Source organism: Aplidium turbinatum, chromosome 14, assembly GCF_918807975.1.
Source record: "Aplidium turbinatum chromosome 14, kaAplTurb1.1, whole genome shotgun sequence".
In the NCBI taxonomy this organism is placed as follows: Eukaryota; Metazoa; Chordata; class Ascidiacea; order Aplousobranchia; family Polyclinidae; genus Aplidium; species Aplidium turbinatum.
Window position 1 is genome coordinate 19965971 of NC_137485.1, and position 18082 is coordinate 19984052.

At 41.2% G+C, this 18082-nt stretch overlaps 2 protein-coding genes across 2 annotated transcripts in view; one reads left to right on the forward strand and one right to left on the reverse strand.

The window, feature by feature from the left end:
• Positions 1-8401, forward strand: part of LOC145782811 (uncharacterized) — a 46124-nt gene extending 37723 nt beyond the window's left edge. Inside the window, exons 23-29 of the mRNA XM_082594576.1 lie at positions 1506-1658; positions 1975-2118; positions 2756-2896; positions 3284-3385; positions 3565-3702; positions 7494-7598; positions 7760-8401. Coding sequence (XP_082450702.1) covers positions 1506-1658; positions 1975-2118; positions 2756-2896; positions 3284-3385; positions 3565-3702; positions 7494-7598; positions 7760-7933 — 957 coding nt within the window. The 3' untranslated portion in view covers positions 7934-8401. The remainder of the gene's footprint in view (positions 1-1505; positions 1659-1974; positions 2119-2755; positions 2897-3283; positions 3386-3564; positions 3703-7493; positions 7599-7759) is intronic.
• A 5515-nt stretch (positions 8402-13916) lies between these two features.
• LOC145783016 (uncharacterized) overlaps positions 13917-18082 on the reverse strand; it is a 37808-nt gene continuing 33642 nt past the window's right edge. The window contains exon 10 of the mRNA XM_082594776.1: positions 13917-14644. Within this exon, the coding sequence (XP_082450902.1) occupies positions 14548-14644 (97 nt within the window). The 3' untranslated portion in view covers positions 13917-14547. The remainder of the gene's footprint in view (positions 14645-18082) is intronic.

Here is an 18082-nt window from a genome sequence, read left to right on the forward strand (position 1 = left end):
AAGCTTGGACCTTAACGCTTTTGATCTTTTAAATCTAACCATTTAGCGTCTGAAGCGCAAAGTTTGGAAGACTTGAGCCAAGGAAGAATACAGAGAGGAATTTTTGCGTAGGCCTACGTCCCCTCTTCCAGTCAAATTTGTCTAAAAACTTCAAAAAATGTGGCAAATATTAAAGAGCTTTTGCTCGCGATTTTAGATTTGTTGAAATAATTTTTCGACCTTAAATCGTGCTGAAAGGCAAAAATTTTGCGCCTACGGCGCGAAAATATGCCGCCTAAGACGCTGTATAAGAAACTGAAGCTTTCAGTAATGCGAAGGAGGGTCTGGGAAGCGACCTCCCAGAAGTATATGTGATGCGATAATCCAATAAGCCCCCTGTCGATGTCAAAACATCGTTCCCGCTCTGCTTAAATTACCCCCCCACTCTCAGGAAGTGTCCGGAGCCCCTGCTATATAATATAAGTAATTCATATATAATAAAACTATAAAATCTATAACTATATTTGATGTAACTTGCTCTGCTTGGCGTTGAACAATGAACACTTTTGGTATTATTAATAGTGTTTATTGTTTATCTATCAATCAAGTAAATAGAAGCACTATTCATATTAATACCATTAGTCGTAATAATAGTGATTCATTTTACTTGAATTAGCTCTGCTTAACATTGAGCACTACCATCTATCTATCTATTTATGTGTCTGTCTGTCTATACGATCCAACGTCTCTTGTTCTTCGTTTTGCGAGGGTTGGACGTATAGTTTTAATGGTTGGATAAGTGCGAAACGCAATGTTCGCTACTCTATAGTGAGTTCTCGGCCTTGTGTTGATGCCTGATAGATATGGTATATTATGTTATACCCATTTTGTTACCAAAACTGGTTCTTAACTGATATACTAATATAGCATATTAGCTGATTGTGACGGTAGAGTGAGGCTCTTAACTGTCCAAGTGTCCAAGCATGTTTGCGTGTCCGCCAGGCCCGGCAGCGAAATTTTTTTCCCACGACATTTCTGTCTCATTGATTCTAGCCACTCTAAAAGTAAGATTTTCCGAAAGTGTTTTGAGAGATTGGTTGATTCAGCTTGCGAAATAACTATTTGCCAATGAAATTCTGCAATGATAATAAAATATAAGCTTTCCCTAACACTCCTTTTTTTGCAAAAGCTCTTGTGCACCGCAAAAATTAATTTAAAGAAAAAAAAAAGTTTGACTTCGACGGGCGTCGAACCCTCGTTCTCACGATCAGTAGGCGGAGGACGAAACCACTCAACCAACCGTGCCAACGAGAAACCGTTGCATTCCACACGGTTTTAATACAAACTTTTACCAAAATATGTAAATGAGACAGAAATGTCGTGGGAAAAAAATATTCGCGGCCCGGCAACGATGTTGTAGAAGGGCGACGATGTTACTACGTTTGGCAAAAGTTGTCGGGTCATCGTATGTGTGTGCTGACATCTGCTGATTATATCTTGAAAAGCAAACGTTTTATTCATTCCAGGATTGGATCACTTACGAGGAAATAGAAAATCCTCAGGGTAGAGTCAAGAGTGTTTTCCTTGAAGACAAAGAAGACGGTGAAGCAGAGCCACTCAATGGCAACACAGCTGAGAACGACCTGACTGTTCCACTGACCGGTAAACCGGGCGAAGACGTGAGTTATAATCACAGAGTTGTGCACCGAATTTGAGTTTCTGCGCTTACAATGTTTCATTCGTTTAACGCTAGTGAATCTAATGTGGCATGCGCAACGGTATTTTGAAAGCTTTTTTTATATACTTAACTCTTGAGAAAATGTTGCAGTTTGCTTTGGTGACCCCGAGTCGTGATGTACACGATGACTTGACCGGAAACCAAATTCTTTTACATTGATGCAACGTTACTATTGATTCCAAAGTAGAAGTTTCACTCAATGTCACGGTCAATTCCAAAGTTGAAGTTTCACTCAAACTTTTGAGCTTGTGTTGCAGAAATGCAAAGTTTGTAACGAGGCGTTCGAAACGTTCTACAACGAAACAGATGACGAATGGCAGTTCGCTCGATGCGTCAAAGTGGATGGCGAGAACTTCCATCCGAACTGTTACGGGGATCACTGTGAACTGACGCCACTTCCTGTGAGTTGTTAGGAGTTGTTTCATCAACAAGTTTTGCAAGGCTTTATCATGTCTTTAACCATAAGCTGTTCTAGGAGATAATAAGAGAAGTACCAGCTGCGGGAGGGATAGCGCAGCGGATGAGGCGCTCGCTTTCCAATCACGCAATCCTGGTTCGACTCCCGGCTTATGCTGGTTGTTGACAAACACCGCTCACCTCTACCCAGAGTGTAATAAATTGGGTGGGCGTAATTGCTGAAGTAAAGGCGGCCGAGAGAAAGGAACTGGCCACCCTACTCTCGTTAGGGCCGAAGGCTTAGTATAATGAGAACCTTATCTTCTCATCCCCCGATGCTTGGATTCATGTATGGGACTCACTTTTACCAGCTGCACTGCTGCAGCATGCGATGTATCATCAACCATAGAACGGAGAATAGTGACAAACAATCTTCTAGGGTTTAGTTTAAACCGCTTTTACAGTTATTTGTCTCACTGACTGACACGGCCATCAAATCTAGTTCTTGCGATATGACGTGCGAAGTAAGTATTCCTTTGCATACAACGGCTGCAGCCTTGCATTCTATCCCCTCGCTAGTTTGGCTCTGAAGCAGTTCGAAGCTTTGTCTTCGTGTCCGCTCATCATCTTGCGCTCTTCCAGATTGCCATGCAGACTCCATTGTACAATCCTGTTGACGGGGGCGACGGCATTCCAGGGCTCGACACCTCGGTGAAGGAAGAACCTGAAAACGCGGACGAAAGTGAGAAGGAAGAGAAAGTTGAGGATTCTGCTGACGCTGAAGTAACTTTCCCTTTGATTTATTGTGATGGGTTCTGTGTGTTCTTGACTTTCAATAATTCGGAGTGTGTGGAGTGTTTTGGAATACAATGTGATGTTGAATTTGTGTCTTTGTTGCAACATTTTCTTACAATTTCGTGACATTGTCAATTTACACACACCAAGAGAGTACGCACCTTCCGAACTGTCGATTCCTGTTCAAAGCAATTCTTGGACCACATGTGCTACCTTTCCATCTGGTATTTTCATAACATCACTCAGCCTGCTTTTTAGTTTTGCAAAATTGTTTGTAACTTTAATGTAGAAAGATCGTGTATCAATGTAAAGATTATGAACTTTATTGAGTTGCAAATATGATTTGAAGACTACAAGTATATCTGACGGTTTCAGGTTATCGCTGAAGACATCGCCTCCGTCCCAGACACTGCCGATGCAACACCTGAGGAAGAGGAGGAAGTAAAAGAGTCTGCTCAAGAAGATTTGGTAGAAAAGGTACATTTTAAAAAGGAAACACTCATTCGGCCATCGTTTATATTTGCAAGCGCAATTTTATTGTTTGATTGAGTTTAATTCCAATCTTGTTACATCCCGAGCGGCTCCACATCTCTTTATTTGATTAATTATTCAAAAACTCATGTCTATGCATCCAGCAACTTGCGTTTGTGATTTAGAATGCCATGCAGACTTCATTGCACGATCCAGCAGATGAAGGTGATGGCCTCACACCAGGAGGTCATTCCCCAACGGAAGAAGAAATACCAGAAACGATAGTTGAAGCTGAAAAGGAACAGAAGAAGGATGCTACTGAGGTTGGTTTTTATCGCGCAAGAATTGGTTTTTAAAAAGTGTCATCTTTTTGTAAACATTGAACTACTGACGATGAAACTTGTCATCTTCAGTTCACATCATCATAATTCATCGTCGGTTTGTTCCCCACTAGTGGAGGTGGCCGATTGTTTCCGCGCAGCAATTGTTTTAATCCCTTTTCTCCATTTCACCCTGTCCCTTGCATCTTCCTCCTTCAGTCTGACTTTTTTAAATTCATCCTTCACTTGTTGTTTCCACGTTCTTCTTGGACGACCGCGTTTCCTCTTTCCATCCACCTTTAGATCTAGTGCCTTTCTAAGAAAACTTCCTTCCTCCCTCCTTATCACATGTCCATACCATCTTACTCCATTTGCCCTTGCCAGTTGGTCTATGGTCTCTCTCATCTCTAGCATATCCAGCAATTCTTCAGTCCTTTTTTCCCTTCTCGTTTTCACCCCACACATTGCTCTCACCATTGACCTTTTCGTTCTTCTCAGGATTGCCAGTTCACTCTCTCTCAATACCCATGTCTCGCTACCATATAGCATTGCAGGCCGCACACAGCTCCGATATACTTTTCCTTTCATCCTTAGTGAAAATTTTCTGCCATGCAACATTTCCCCACATTCCCTGAACTTTGCCCAGCCCAATCTTGCCCTTGTTGTCACTGCTGCTTCACATCCACCAATTCCATTTATCCGATCACCCAGATAACAGAAGTCTGTCACTGTTTCGATGCCATGGCAGAACTCATCATCATGGCCTTCCACTTCATTCCTTCCTTTACTGCATTTCCCACAAACAAAACACTTCGCCAATCTTGTTGCGGCTCTCTTGACATTAGCACATCTTGCATGTACCCACTTTCCGCATTCCTTGCATTGCATTGAATTTCTCATCACTCTCTTGCCACATATTCCACAGGGATATACTTTGTTCTCAACAACTGTTCCTTCTGCTCCACTCACCATCACTTTTGTTTTTTCAAGATTCACCTTCATTCCCTTGGTTTCAAATGCTTCTTTCCATTTCTCAAACTTTCTCTCCAGTCCCTCCATACTATTACTTGTCAAGACCAGGTCGTCTACATACAAAATTTCACTCAATAAGCCCTCCCTCAATCCTTCACTACTAAGTCAACCACAATAGCAAATATCAGAGGTGACAAAACTGATCCTTGGTGTACACCAACCTTCACAAAAAACTCGTTTGAATAATTTGATCCAACTCTCACTTTTGTTCTTGCATTCTCATACATAGACATCACAGCTCTCACTAATACCTCCGGTATACCTCTTTTCCTCATTGCCCACTCCATCACTTTCCTTGGTACTCTGTCAAATGCCTTTTCTAAGTCGATGAAACGCATATATAGTTTTCTCTGCTTCTCTCGGTATTCCTCCTGCATTCTTAATATAAACAGAGCATACACTGTACCTTTTCCTGGCATAAATCCAAACTGCATATCATTTAATTTCACCAATGTTCTCAACCTCTTTTCTAGTATTCGCTCCACAATTTTCATTCCATGCTCTAGTAGTTTTACACCTCTATATGCACTGCAACTTCTCACATCCCCTTTTCTCTTGAACAGTGGAACAACAGTACTATGCTTCCACTCCTACGGCATTCCCTCTCCATCTAATGCCCTTTGGCTAAGTTGTAGCATTACTTCAATTCCCAACTCTCCACTTGCTTTTATCATCTCTACGCTCACTTCTGATGGACCGGCTGCTTTATGCAGTTTCATTTGCCCCATTGCCTCCACCACTTCATCACGAGTAACCTTTCCCACTGGACCCTCTACCAGATCAACCTCTGTCATATGATCCCATACATTCTCCTTATTCATAACATTTTCCATATGTTCCTTCCACACTTCTCCTCTGCTTTCCGGGCTGAAATGCAACTTCCCATCTCCACTCCTTATACATCTTCCCCCTACAATATCTTTCCCATCCTTTTTCATTTGCTTTATGAGTCTGAATACTTTGTTTTGGCTTTCCCCCATTTTATTAAGTTCCTCCTCAGCACCATTCTTCATAGCTCTTACAACAACCCTCTTTGCCTTCTTTTTCATACTCTTATACTTCTTTTTATTCTCTTCTGATCCATTTTTGCGCCACTGCTTGTATGCATCTCTTTTCTGTGAAATCGCATGCTTCACCTCTTCATCCCACCACCATGTGTCTCCACGATCCCTCCTCACTTTCTTTTTCCCACATACTTCATCACATGCTGCTAGGACACCTTTCTGAAATGAAGCCCACAAGTCCTGCGCACTCATGTTTACCAGCTCTTTTGCTCTTTTCCCAACTTAATTCTCGTTTCTTTTTCCTCCAGTTTCCACACATTTCTCACAAAAACTCGTTCTTTCTTCACTTTTTTCATATTTAAGTCTCCTACTACTAGTCTATGCTGCAACTCCCACGGAGTTACTTTCACATTCTTCAAGTACTTTCTCTGTTCCTGCCCAACCACAATAAAATCAATTTCCGACTCATGTCCTCCTGAGCTGTAAGTCACCTTCCTTTTCCCTTTCTTTTTAAACCAATGTTGGCAATACAAAGTTTCCTTTCATCACAAAATTCAAGTAGCATTCTTCCTTCCATGTTTCTCTCCCCAAAACCATACCCTCCATGAAGGCCCTCGAACCCATTTTCTTGTTTTCCAACATGTCCATTAAAATCTCCTAATCCAAACACCAACTCTTTTGAACTCCATAAATCCCATTCCTCTGCCAAAATATCATAAAAACTTTCCTTTTCTAAGTAATCTCTACCACTTTGAGGTGCATATGCACAGATTAGCCTCACTACCTCCTCTTCAAAAGCAAGTACCATTGTCATCACTCTGTCACTCCTTCTTCTAACTTCTATTACTTTCTCACACAATTCCTCTTTTACCAAGAAACCAACACCACCGATTCCTGTGTCATTTCCTGACCACCATAACTTACATCTCCTCCCATTGGCACCTAAAAACCGCGCTGACTGTCCCCTCCATCTTACTTCCTCCAGGCAACATATATCCACCCTTCTTTTTCTTAGTTCTTCACATATTTCAGTTCCTTTACCACACAAACTTCCCACATTCCAGCATCCGATTCTAACACCATAATCTTTTTTCAATGTTTTTTGTTTTTGTTTTCTCGGAACCCAGAGATTCTTCGCACCCCTTGCCCATCTAAGGGCTGCTGGGGACTAGGGGCCATTTTTAGCTTTTGCTGCATTTAAATAATATTTTGGAGCATAGATTTTCCAGCCGGATGCCCTTCCTGACGCTAACCACAGTTATTGGCGGTGGGCCTAGCCTTTACTTAAAAAGTATTTCCTGCAAGGCTGCAGGATTTCTAACAAGTTTTAGCCAACCAGTCGAGGTTGTTGCCCATGAGGTGGGACGTGGACCCACTTGTTAGTTTGGTGTGTGATCAAGACCAGTGTTCCCCGAGACCCATGGTGTAACAATCCATGGCGACTGCCCACTGCCCAGGGTTCAAAGGTGCTACTTGTACCACACACCTACCTCACAGAAGGTTGCAAACTGGTATCAGACGTCTTTTAGAAAACTAAAAATTTAATGTAATTTCTCTTACTCTACACTGCTTGTGTTGGTCTTTCCAGTTGGTATTTTATGTGATTTGACATGTTCTCTAGTTTTGTCAGATTACATCTATGTAACGTTAATATCGCAAAATTGTGTATATCCAATATCCATGTAGCGATTGTCGGTTTTATTCACTTCTTGAAAATAAGAGATGAGTTGAAACAAACGAAAGTTCTGACGGTTTCAGGTTATCGCTGAAGACACCACTTCCGTCCCTGACACTGCCGATGCAATACCTGAGGAAGAGGAGGAGGAAGTAAAAGAATCTGCTCAAGAAGATTTGGTGGAAAAGGTACATTTTGAAAAAGGAAGCTCTAGAATAGATTTTTCACAGCTGTCACAAGTGATGTTGTCGGTTTCAATTATGATTTCCTCTTGTTATCTTGTGGGTTGATCTGCGTATTCTTTGCCTACATCCCATTACTCTGTAGTCATTCTTCATGTCTTCCTTAGGTTAAGACTTCTGATGTGGTCGTAGTTGGCGAAAGTGATTCCTCCGTAAAGTCAGAAGATGTTTCCACTGAAGATGTCGCCCCTAAAGATGTTTCCACTGAAGATGTCGCCCCTAAAGATGTTTTGACTACAACGAACGATGTTTTAATGCTTGACGATGTTAACACAACGTAATGAAGTTGAATTCTGATACAGTAGGCTACTTTCAACTCTTGCTTTCTCCATTCAAGTTCTCTGCTTCGTTTGCGATACATGTTTGTGTTAACCTAACTTTAAACAGGTGAATTTGTTAGCGATGTTTTGTTGCAGCAGCTTGCTGTACGTGTGAGTTTAATTACAGAAATAAAAAAAAAAATTTATTTCGTTGACACTTTGCTCACATTGAAGATTGCGCCATGGATGTAGACAGTTGGTTGGTTTTGAATCTTTATCCTCGGACTGACAAAGCGTTGATTGATTAATTATTCTTGGTAGTTTCACATACTTGTAGAGGCTCTTGACGCAGGGCCGGTTACCGAGATTGGCAGAGTGAAGTTTTCCGATCGTTGAAATGTTATTGCCGGGGAATTATTCCATTCACCAGGTAGTACCGCTGAATGGAGAGCAGTCTTGAATGTGTTACTCAAACGCACACCCCGAGGGTCGAACCAGCGCCGCGTGATCTTGAACCCGGCGCGTAACCACTGAGCTAACGGGGCGGACTTGTTGAAAGGATGAGGACATTTTATTTGCTTGAAATCGTTGTTTTATTGTTCAACATAATATAGATGTTGCGACTTGTGGAAAGGAATAGGTGGTTTTACATAGCGTTGTCTTCATCGCAGATTTAGCTTGCTCACATGGCTGCAATAAACCTGGTTGCCTTGTAAAGCTAAGTGGATTAATACACGATTTTTCGCGCTTATAATGCTGGCTAAACTGACCAGGGAGAGATGAATCACCTACCTGCCAGTTAAATGTAAGAACAGATGAAGTCGTAACCAGGTAGCTGCAACGTACAAATACTCCAAAGCTAGTAGAGGTGGTGGCGCACATAGCAGCGAAGTCAAGGGGGGTAGAAATATTTGACCATCTGTGCGACACTTGAGCTCAACTGCTGTACATTAACAGTCATCAACCCCCCTGCTAGGACTACACTCGGTGTACACAGTCTCTGAGGATACTTTTTACCCAGCTGCAAACAACTCTTTTATAAATCGGGGCTGTTAACTGACCTTCTCCGGCTTAAGTGTTGCCAGATTTTTTTAAATTTAATTTCTTTTTAGTTGTGACCAAAATTGAAACGACGACTTTCACAAGAACAAATACTTCTGGTAGAGTCTTAGAGCGCAATATGGAAAACAATATTTTGAAAAAAAAATAGCAAACTAAACTTATATTGTTGGTCGTTTTGTATCTTGTCGGCCTTTTATTTGACGACTTCGGATAGGCCAAAATCTCTCAGACTCCAAAGCCCTGCTATAAATGCGACAACGACATTATTTCGTAAATGCGGTTTCGTTGCAGACTGAAAAGAAAAGCTATAAATGTCTTTCTAAAGTAAACGAAAAAAATACACTGGAGGTTCAAAAAGGTGACGAAAAATAAGCCAAGCTCTTGTCCCCGACAATGCTGCCGCTACTAGATTTATCAACTGGATAGGCTAACTACGCCAATGTCGATTGTATAATGTATTTGTCTAAATGTCTACACACTCTACAGGCAGGACCGAAGGTTCTGCACTGTGGTGTTTTTCTTGCCCTACGGCTAAAGAGAGTCCTAATTTGGTAACTATCATTGGGACAAAATTGTTGCGGACCCGGGTCACCCAGCTGAAGATAGTGTAGCTTACTATTTCCAGTGTTGTACGTTGACGGCGTCAACTTTTTGTTAACGCTGAGGCTAGCGCCGTCAATTTATTTTTCAGTTGACGGAAGAGATAGCGCCGTCAACTATTTTGCCGATTTTAAGCGTCAAGCGCTAAGCGTCATTTTTTGTTTTCATGGAAAATCTCGTTTCACAATAAGAGTTTCACAATGTATTCTGGCCAGCGCGACTCATCCGAATTACCAGTTTTTGCGTTGGTTGGAATGGCTCCCTGGAATACATGCGGAAGAAGTTCGCCAAATGGTGATCACCCATGTATTGAGAACGAGGGATCAGAAACAGAAAAATTCATGAATGGCATGGCGGACGTTGAATATTTTTTATTTCAAGAGCTCTATGCCCCTGAAAAGAGCGATGTTGGTGCAGTGGACCTCGTTAAAAGATTTATACATGCTAAACTATCACAGCACGCTTGGAACAGTGGTACCTTTCCGACTAAACGTTTTCAACTTGTTTTTGAAATACAACACACCAATACCAACCAAAGCTGGTGTGGAACGCATGTTTTCACTTGGAAAGGACAATATGCGCAGGGGCGCCGGAACCGGGGGTGGAGCAGGGGGAGCGGATGCCCCCCTGCCCTCAAATTTCTGTGGATGGGGAGGGAAAAGGGGGCAATGGTGCCCTTTTAAGGTCATGTAAGCTACTGCACACTTTGCAATATAACAATTTATGCTATTCGCTTTTAGCCTAATTATAATGTTCTATTTTTGCCTCAAAATAATATTCACGACACAAAATTCTCCATCACAGTAAGTTATATTACATGATTATAAAATAGCATGATGCCTTTCCGTGCCATTGTTCTTTGTACAGCGGATACTTGTATCATTACTCGATAATGAGCTGATAGATGAGCATTATCGCTATATCTTATCTTAAAACTTTAAAAAAAAATTGGCCTTTCAGCAACAAAAGTGCCCTTATTTCATACTCCTGCCCTTCCAGTCAAAAATCGCTTCGGCGCCCCTGAATATGCGTCCCAAACGCAGCAGTTTGTCAGACAAACGTTTTGAAATGCTTGTTTTTCTGCAAGGAAATAACTAATAGGCTGAGCAGCTAATTACAATACAGTCTCAAAACATAATAGGCTACCCGCTCTTTATTTATAGCTATTGTTAGCCTGAACTTGGTTGAAATATTTGCGTTTTATGAGACGCTGGCAAAAAATAGCGCTGACGCCGTCAATTTCTTTAAGAGCTTACGCAGTCCTTTACGCCGTAAAGTTTTTAGGCAATATGCGCTGACGCCGTCAAATTATTTCAATGACGCGTACACCACTGACTATTTCTATCTACCTACGGTATCTACACGAATTAACATTTTTTGTTCCCGGTGTTGCGAGGCTTGGACGCCCACAAATGTCTATTTTGTCTAATCGCATTTCTCCATGCGACCCGGTCCAAAGGTTCTACAGAAACAAAATAATCCAGTCGCAAATCTTCAAAAATGTTGTCGAGCCAACGCAACAAAAGTGCTGAGGGTTATTCAACAAGGATTTTCTTCGGCCACAGGACTTCTTTCATGCGTTGCACAACACAGCCTTCTCCATCTCATGACATCTTCAAGCTGATGGATGACAAGCCTCGATCTCAGCTCCTCCATCTTCACTCGGTCAGAAAGGCGCTTGGAACAGATCCATCGTACCATGGCATTGTCATTGCGACTTAGCCGATTTTGTTCGTAATGGGCCAGGTCTCACCTGCATACCATAGGACACTCCTCACACACATATCAAACACATGGCCACGGCTACCGAAGGGAATATCCCTGTCTGTAAGGATGAGCTCACGGAGACTCTTCCAGGCCAATTGCACACTCACTGCAGTGGCATCCACATTGTGCAATTATGTCACTAAGATAGCAAAAGGCAAACACGACGTCAAATTCTACATCACCAATTGTAAGCTTGTCAGCGGTTGGTTTCGAAACTGCTGTTGTTTCGTCACGGCAGTTTTTGCATTTAGTTAAAATTGTCCCTTAAAGGGCCATTAACCCCTGAACATTTGGGGTGAGTCCACATCTCACAATGAGCGTAGTAGACTACAAATAAAATTCATGTCAACGCCTCGTCAAAACACACCACATGAAACTTTCTCTCTTTCCTGGAACTGGTGGTTTTTACAGCTTGAGGAGTGTAGGATCTTAGTCTTCTTGACATTCCTACAGTTGTTTTTATTTCTGACCCTCACAGCAAAACAAATAATAACTGCAGTAGTGCAGCCTGTGGGTTAGGTCGCACTTCAAACAGGAAACTGAAAGAGCAAAGGTTCCAACATGATGAACACTCAAATAGACTTATTTGGGGAAAAATAGCTGGAAGAAGATGAAAGGCCGCGCAAAACATGGAAAAGGGCCTCATGTTGCGGCAACATGCGTTGTCGTTGCCCACCCCTGCTCTAAGAGCAATCGATGTAGCCTCGCGATTCCCCGCAAAACTGTTCAATAAAATCATACTTAATGTACAATTTAACCAATTTTATAAAATTCAACCCGACATTCAGTCTACGTCTCGCTGTTTTAATGTAAATTTTTAAAATCAAAAACGTCTTTTCGCGATATTATTGCTACTTTTTTGCATTTCCTCCAACTTGTTATTAGTTCCACTTCCTACCAAGCTTGTCTAGATTAGAACTAAAAATGTTGAAAAGCTGTATTTTCAGTGGTTGAACTCATGACAACCTTTAACGGATTTATTGAAAAGAGTTTCAGTGAGATTGTTGATGCTGCATTTTTTAAACAAGCTTGTCAATGCGTGGAACTGTTTCTGAAAGAACTGTCACACAAAGTACACACTGAGGTTTTCAATGGCCGGCCATGCTCCAAAAGCCTCTACAAGTATGTGAAACTAGGAAACGTTCAATTATTACGTAACGCTTTTTTTCCGAATTTTTGACCCCCCCCCTCCCCCATGTAACGCTTTTTCATTACGAATTCAGCACAAAAAAATACCATTCCGTACTCGAAAGCGTTACGTAACGTTTTGCTTGAACCCCCTCCCCCGATGTGACGCCAACGTAACGCTTTGCATAAACCCCCCCTCCCCCTCGAAGGCGTTACGTAATATTTGAACGTTCCCCTACCAGAAATAACCTATCAAGGCTTTGTCAGTCCGAGGATGAAGAATGGAACGATGCTGACAAATCTGTATTTGACAAAGGTTTCCCAATAATGTCGCTATTTTGCCGTAGAGTAATTGGTTAACTTCATTCTGTGTGCTCGCCTCTGCATCGGTAGTCATGGGTTCGATACCCTGTCGGGTCATACCAAAGACCTTTTAAAAATGATACCGAATCTAATTGCTGCTTGGCACTGAGCAATGGAATGGATTCGGGTAATACTGTACCCAGTTGCGCCTCGATACGGCTGCATCGACACTGTCTGCTTTGTAAAGCCCTGAGGAGCAGCGCATTCTGCGATGGATACAGCGCTATATAAAAACAAACAATATTATTAAGGCAACGTACTTGGTGAAAAATGTCAAATGTGTTCCTTTGTAGCCTCTGAAAGGGTAAATAATAGGATAATTCCATGGTCAATTAAAACAGTGATGAGCATTGAGCAACCTTTTTGTGACTGTGGACCATAAAATTTTTTTAGAAATCTCTGTGGACCATAGCCTTTTTTGTATATCAGATTTATAATTGTGGCTTAAGTTTAGAAAAACAACATATGATATTTATAAGTAACAATTGACCAAACATCATAAAATTTTACGTCAGTGACTGCCTTGTTCTTGATGTTTGTCACACATTAAGTCATAATTACAAGTAAAAGTTTGATACAATCTTAATCTTACTATACCACGCTTATTAATATCAAGTCGGTTTCTTCTTTTACAAAAAATGTCATTAATAACAGAAAATCCAGCCTCAACTAGCCATGTTGTTGGAGAGGATATGATGAAAGATTGTACAATTTTGTAATACAATATGGAAATAACTTTACCGAAAGTGTGTGTGTGTCTTGAATTATTTTGTCCGTGGACCACCGAAAATTCTCTGTGGACCACTTGTGGTCCACCTGGACCACGTTGCTCTTCACTGAATTAAAATACAGTTCTTATATACGTCTTCTAGTTCTAACACCAGATAGCGAGTCTGAATGAAACATGTGTTTGTTTTCTCGATGCTACCGCCTACGTAGGCCTACGCGTAATCTGGTATTGGAAATTATTAAGTTTCAATAGCGGGATGTCTTGCCACAATACCTTTCCCGAATCAGCCTCAAGGAAAATTAAAGTTTACAAACTAACTTATACAATATACATAGCCTACAACCAGTCTTTGTTGATGAGGATGCTTTATTAGTAAACCGTCTATTTACAAAACCTCTCAAACGGCAAACAGGCTAACCAAGTAGTTCGCATCAAACATTTACATGAAGATGTAGGCCTACAAAGACAGCTTCATATCAAAATCTTCTGCTCAGTTTTTTTGTGATGGACAATCGACAGCAGAGGTAGAATAATAATTGTTTAGTCAAAACTACGTCATTAAACACACTTTTCATTTGTCTGGCAGAAAGTTTAAAACACATTGAACTGGAGGGAACGACAATTACTACCAAAGAATGTATAGGCCTGCTAATTGAGAGGATAGCCTACATACACGCAAGCAGCAGTCAATTCCAGTGTGTGGATACTACAAGCTGGGCCATCTACACACTTTCAATCAGGGGAATCGTAACGAACAAAGAAATTAGCAAATTACTATACATTAGATTGAGACTTATTTTTTATCATTTGCACCTACATTGCGTCTGAATCATTTATTACTGATGCAACATCTGAATAATACTGTAGCCATGCAACCTACCATCCGTTATATCTTAAACTTACATTTGTAGCATAAAATTAGTCTGCACTTAAACGGCATGTGTGGGATTAGTGATTTTAACAAAGTGTTGTTTGACGTTGACTTTTACTTTGGACGAAGAACTTTGGTCAAAGCCTGGTATTTTGGAAGAGCGTCATCGTCATCCATATAGAGTTTCCTGTCATCTCCTCTGACAGCCACCCTGGTAACGAAAACTTTGCTTACACATATTTCTCATATAACAATAGTAATAAAAAAACAGTTCAAATGAAATGTATCACCAAATATAACCTGTTTCTAGTAGGTTTTTGAAGATTTGGCTACAGTATATATAGAATGTAGATAAGGTATAACAGCTTCAAGCTTCTTTTTATTTCAACTATTCTAGGATAATGGTTGTTGAGATATAAAAAGCTTTACACAAGCTTATTTTGCATTGAATACGGCTAACTACCAGAAAAAGACATTTTTTAACTATAAAAATCAGTCACTTTAAACAGGCCACATAACACGGTCATGGCTTGACATTTTGAGTGTTTATTAAGCCTATGTCTAAAGTGAGTGGGCTAAGCAAAAGGTTCATAGGCCTAAACGAATTCTAGCGGGAGATGGTTTGAATAAGCTTAGGAGAGGTCATTGAATCAAGCAGTTCATCAAAAAGTTTACATGGAAGATAAAACTTGCTGGTCTGTTTACAAAGCTAATCCTTGCAATCACTTGTAAACCAACAAGTCATTATAGTAATGCTTGTTACACGAGTTTGATGAAAACACAAAGGAAGTTTAATAGAATGTGTAAGAAATTTGCCAACTTTTGCATCACTTTGATAATATACGGCGTTGTAGTGCAGTCCATTCAACTGCAGGTTATCGTTTCTAGCACTGGTTGCTACGTTCATCTGATGAAATTGAAAGTAAAATTAACAAACAAGATGGTTTATTGCTTCACTGACGTTTCGCGCACCACGACAATGCGCATCCTCAGAGCGAACTGAATGGCCAAACTGAACGTAGTATAAATTCCCGGGTCAAAGAACATCGCAAAGTGGTCAAAAATATGGAACATGAAAAGTCAGCCCTTTGTTCACACATGCTAGAAGAGGATCACAAAATTAACTGGTCAGAAACAAAAAGTTTGAAAAATGAAAGTAATTATTATCAACGCACCACCGCAGAGAGTTGCTTCATGAACATCACATCTAAACATTGCAATGTACTCAACCGGAACGACGGAAACCTTTTACCAAAACCTTATAAATCAGGGGTGGGCAAACTACGGCCCGCGGGCCGCATGCGGCCCGCGAGACCATTTTATGCGGCCCGCCGGCACTTGCAGAAACTCCTACTCATCACTTATTGTTTTAATTAAACAGGTTACGTGACAAAATATTATTCTCTTTACGATTGTGTTTTTCTCTTCACTTTCAGTGCGTAAACACACACACGTCAGTCGCGCATGTAGCCTATTGCAACATGCTCTCACGCATTGTTTAATCATAAAATACAAATGCGGTAGCGGCTACCATAGGCCTACCAGTGTGGGAGCTAAGAGAAGAAATCGTGATGTTCCTGGAAATGAAAAGCATTCAATGTGATTTTAGTACCAACATAGTTGATGAAGAGTGGAGGTTGGACTTTAGGTTTGCCATTGGCCCATTGATATCATGGAAAAGTTGAACGAATTTAATGTAAAACTTCAGGGCAATGGTTCATTTACACACGAGATGTACGTTAAATCATTCCAAATGAAGCTTTCATTGTTCCTCAGACAAGCTGGTAACAACAGGTTTTGTCACTTTCCTTTGCTGAAAGAAGCAAACATTTCTGGTGAACTTGCAGCAAAGTATAAAGTTCAGTTGGATACCTTGGCTATTGAATTCGGCAGAAGGTTCCAAAACTTAAAGAACCTGTAACCGCAGCAGGGAATGGGATGGGATGGAATGGAATGGAAGATGGAATGGAAGACAGATTTTGGGATGGAAAATGTCAAGGATGGAAAGGAATGGAAGATCTTGATTTTCGTTAGGTACTTTGTTATCTTCTCCAATGTCCAGGGCCGGATTTAGCTGATTGGGGGCCTGGGGCACTTTCAGATCGGGGGCCCTCGTGCAAAAAAAGAAAATTGTTTCGCGCCTACGGCGCGAAAAACCACCTCTACAACTACAGTAGCATTAATCCGATACTGCTCTACACAGCACTTTGCAGAAACTTCAAAGGCTGAAAGAATAAAATAATAATAACACAAAATCCATTTTGTCCACGTAGGGGGGCCCTTCAAAAGTCGGGGGCCCGGCGCACCTGCACTCTCTGCCCCCCCCCCCCCTAAATCAGGGCCTGCCAACGTAGACTACTACAACAGTTTCTTTAACTTTGCTAGGTGTTGTTTCTTTCTGTATTTATAGAATCAATCTACGTTTCTAGTTATAACACCAAATGGTACGTAATCTTTAGGAAAATACTGCTGTTAAATTTTTAGCTTAAATTTAGCCTATGGTTTTTAGGTTTATTTGTGGCATATTCAACGCGGAGATCACAAAATGTGAAGATGGAAGATGGAATGGAAGATGGAAGAGATTTCTGAGATGGAATGGAAGATGGAATGGAAGATTTCTAAGATGGAATGGAGATGGAATGGAAGAAAATCTCAGGATGGAAGATGGAAAAAACGTCTTCCATTCCATTCCATTCCCTGAACCGCAGTTTAATATGCTCATTGCTCAGCTCTCCATTCACTACAGAAGTTTATGGATTTACAGCTGAAACTGCTGGACTTGCAAGCAAATAGCCTAACGACTTGAAAGAGAAGTTTAAGTCAGATTCAAGATCAGTCAGATTCAGATCACTTTTACAAGTCATTGTCTGACGATTTGTTTCCAAACTTAAAAAAACTTTGCTGCTAAGTTTTTGACACTGTTTGGATCCACATAGCCTACATATGCGAACAAGCATTTTCTTGTATAAAAATAAACAAGTCGAAGAACAGGTCTTTGCTGACATACACTAACTCAGTGGCGCGGGAACTATTTTTCTCTAGGGGGGGCCGAAGCTTCCGCAGTGTTGTCAGCTTCTGGGGGGCTTCGCCCCCAAGACCCCCCTTCTGCAGGTGAACTTTAAGAACGGGTTGTAAGAATTCGGTCCCCTCCTGTGCAAAAAACGACGCCAAATCACACACTTTGTTATTGTAACAAATGAAGAACGGTAACAACAAAGCAGCTGTTCAGGAAATCAATATGAAATACGCTTCCGAAGAGTGCTTTTTGCTCAAGTGTTTTTTCTATCAACTGTGTCATGAGTTCTTTGACATCGACAGTGTTTTGGTGGACATAATCATGTTTTTATTTGCGCCAATTGCGATAAAATACAGTACACTGTGATCACAGATGCGATACGACAGGAAGCAGCGAAGTGACATATAGTTTTCGAGTCAGCTGCTCCCCTTATTTGGCTTGCCTTTAAGTGTCTTTCACCGAGACACAGCCACGTGCTCTGGAGCGGTGTCGAACCCACGTCCTTTCGAACGTCGCGCAGACGTTCTCACCACTCGGCTACGCAGCCGACGAATGCCGACGACTACGCAGCCGGACATGCATCAACGCAAGATGAGTAAGTCTTTTTTGTGTCATTGAGCTTCTCAAGCATGT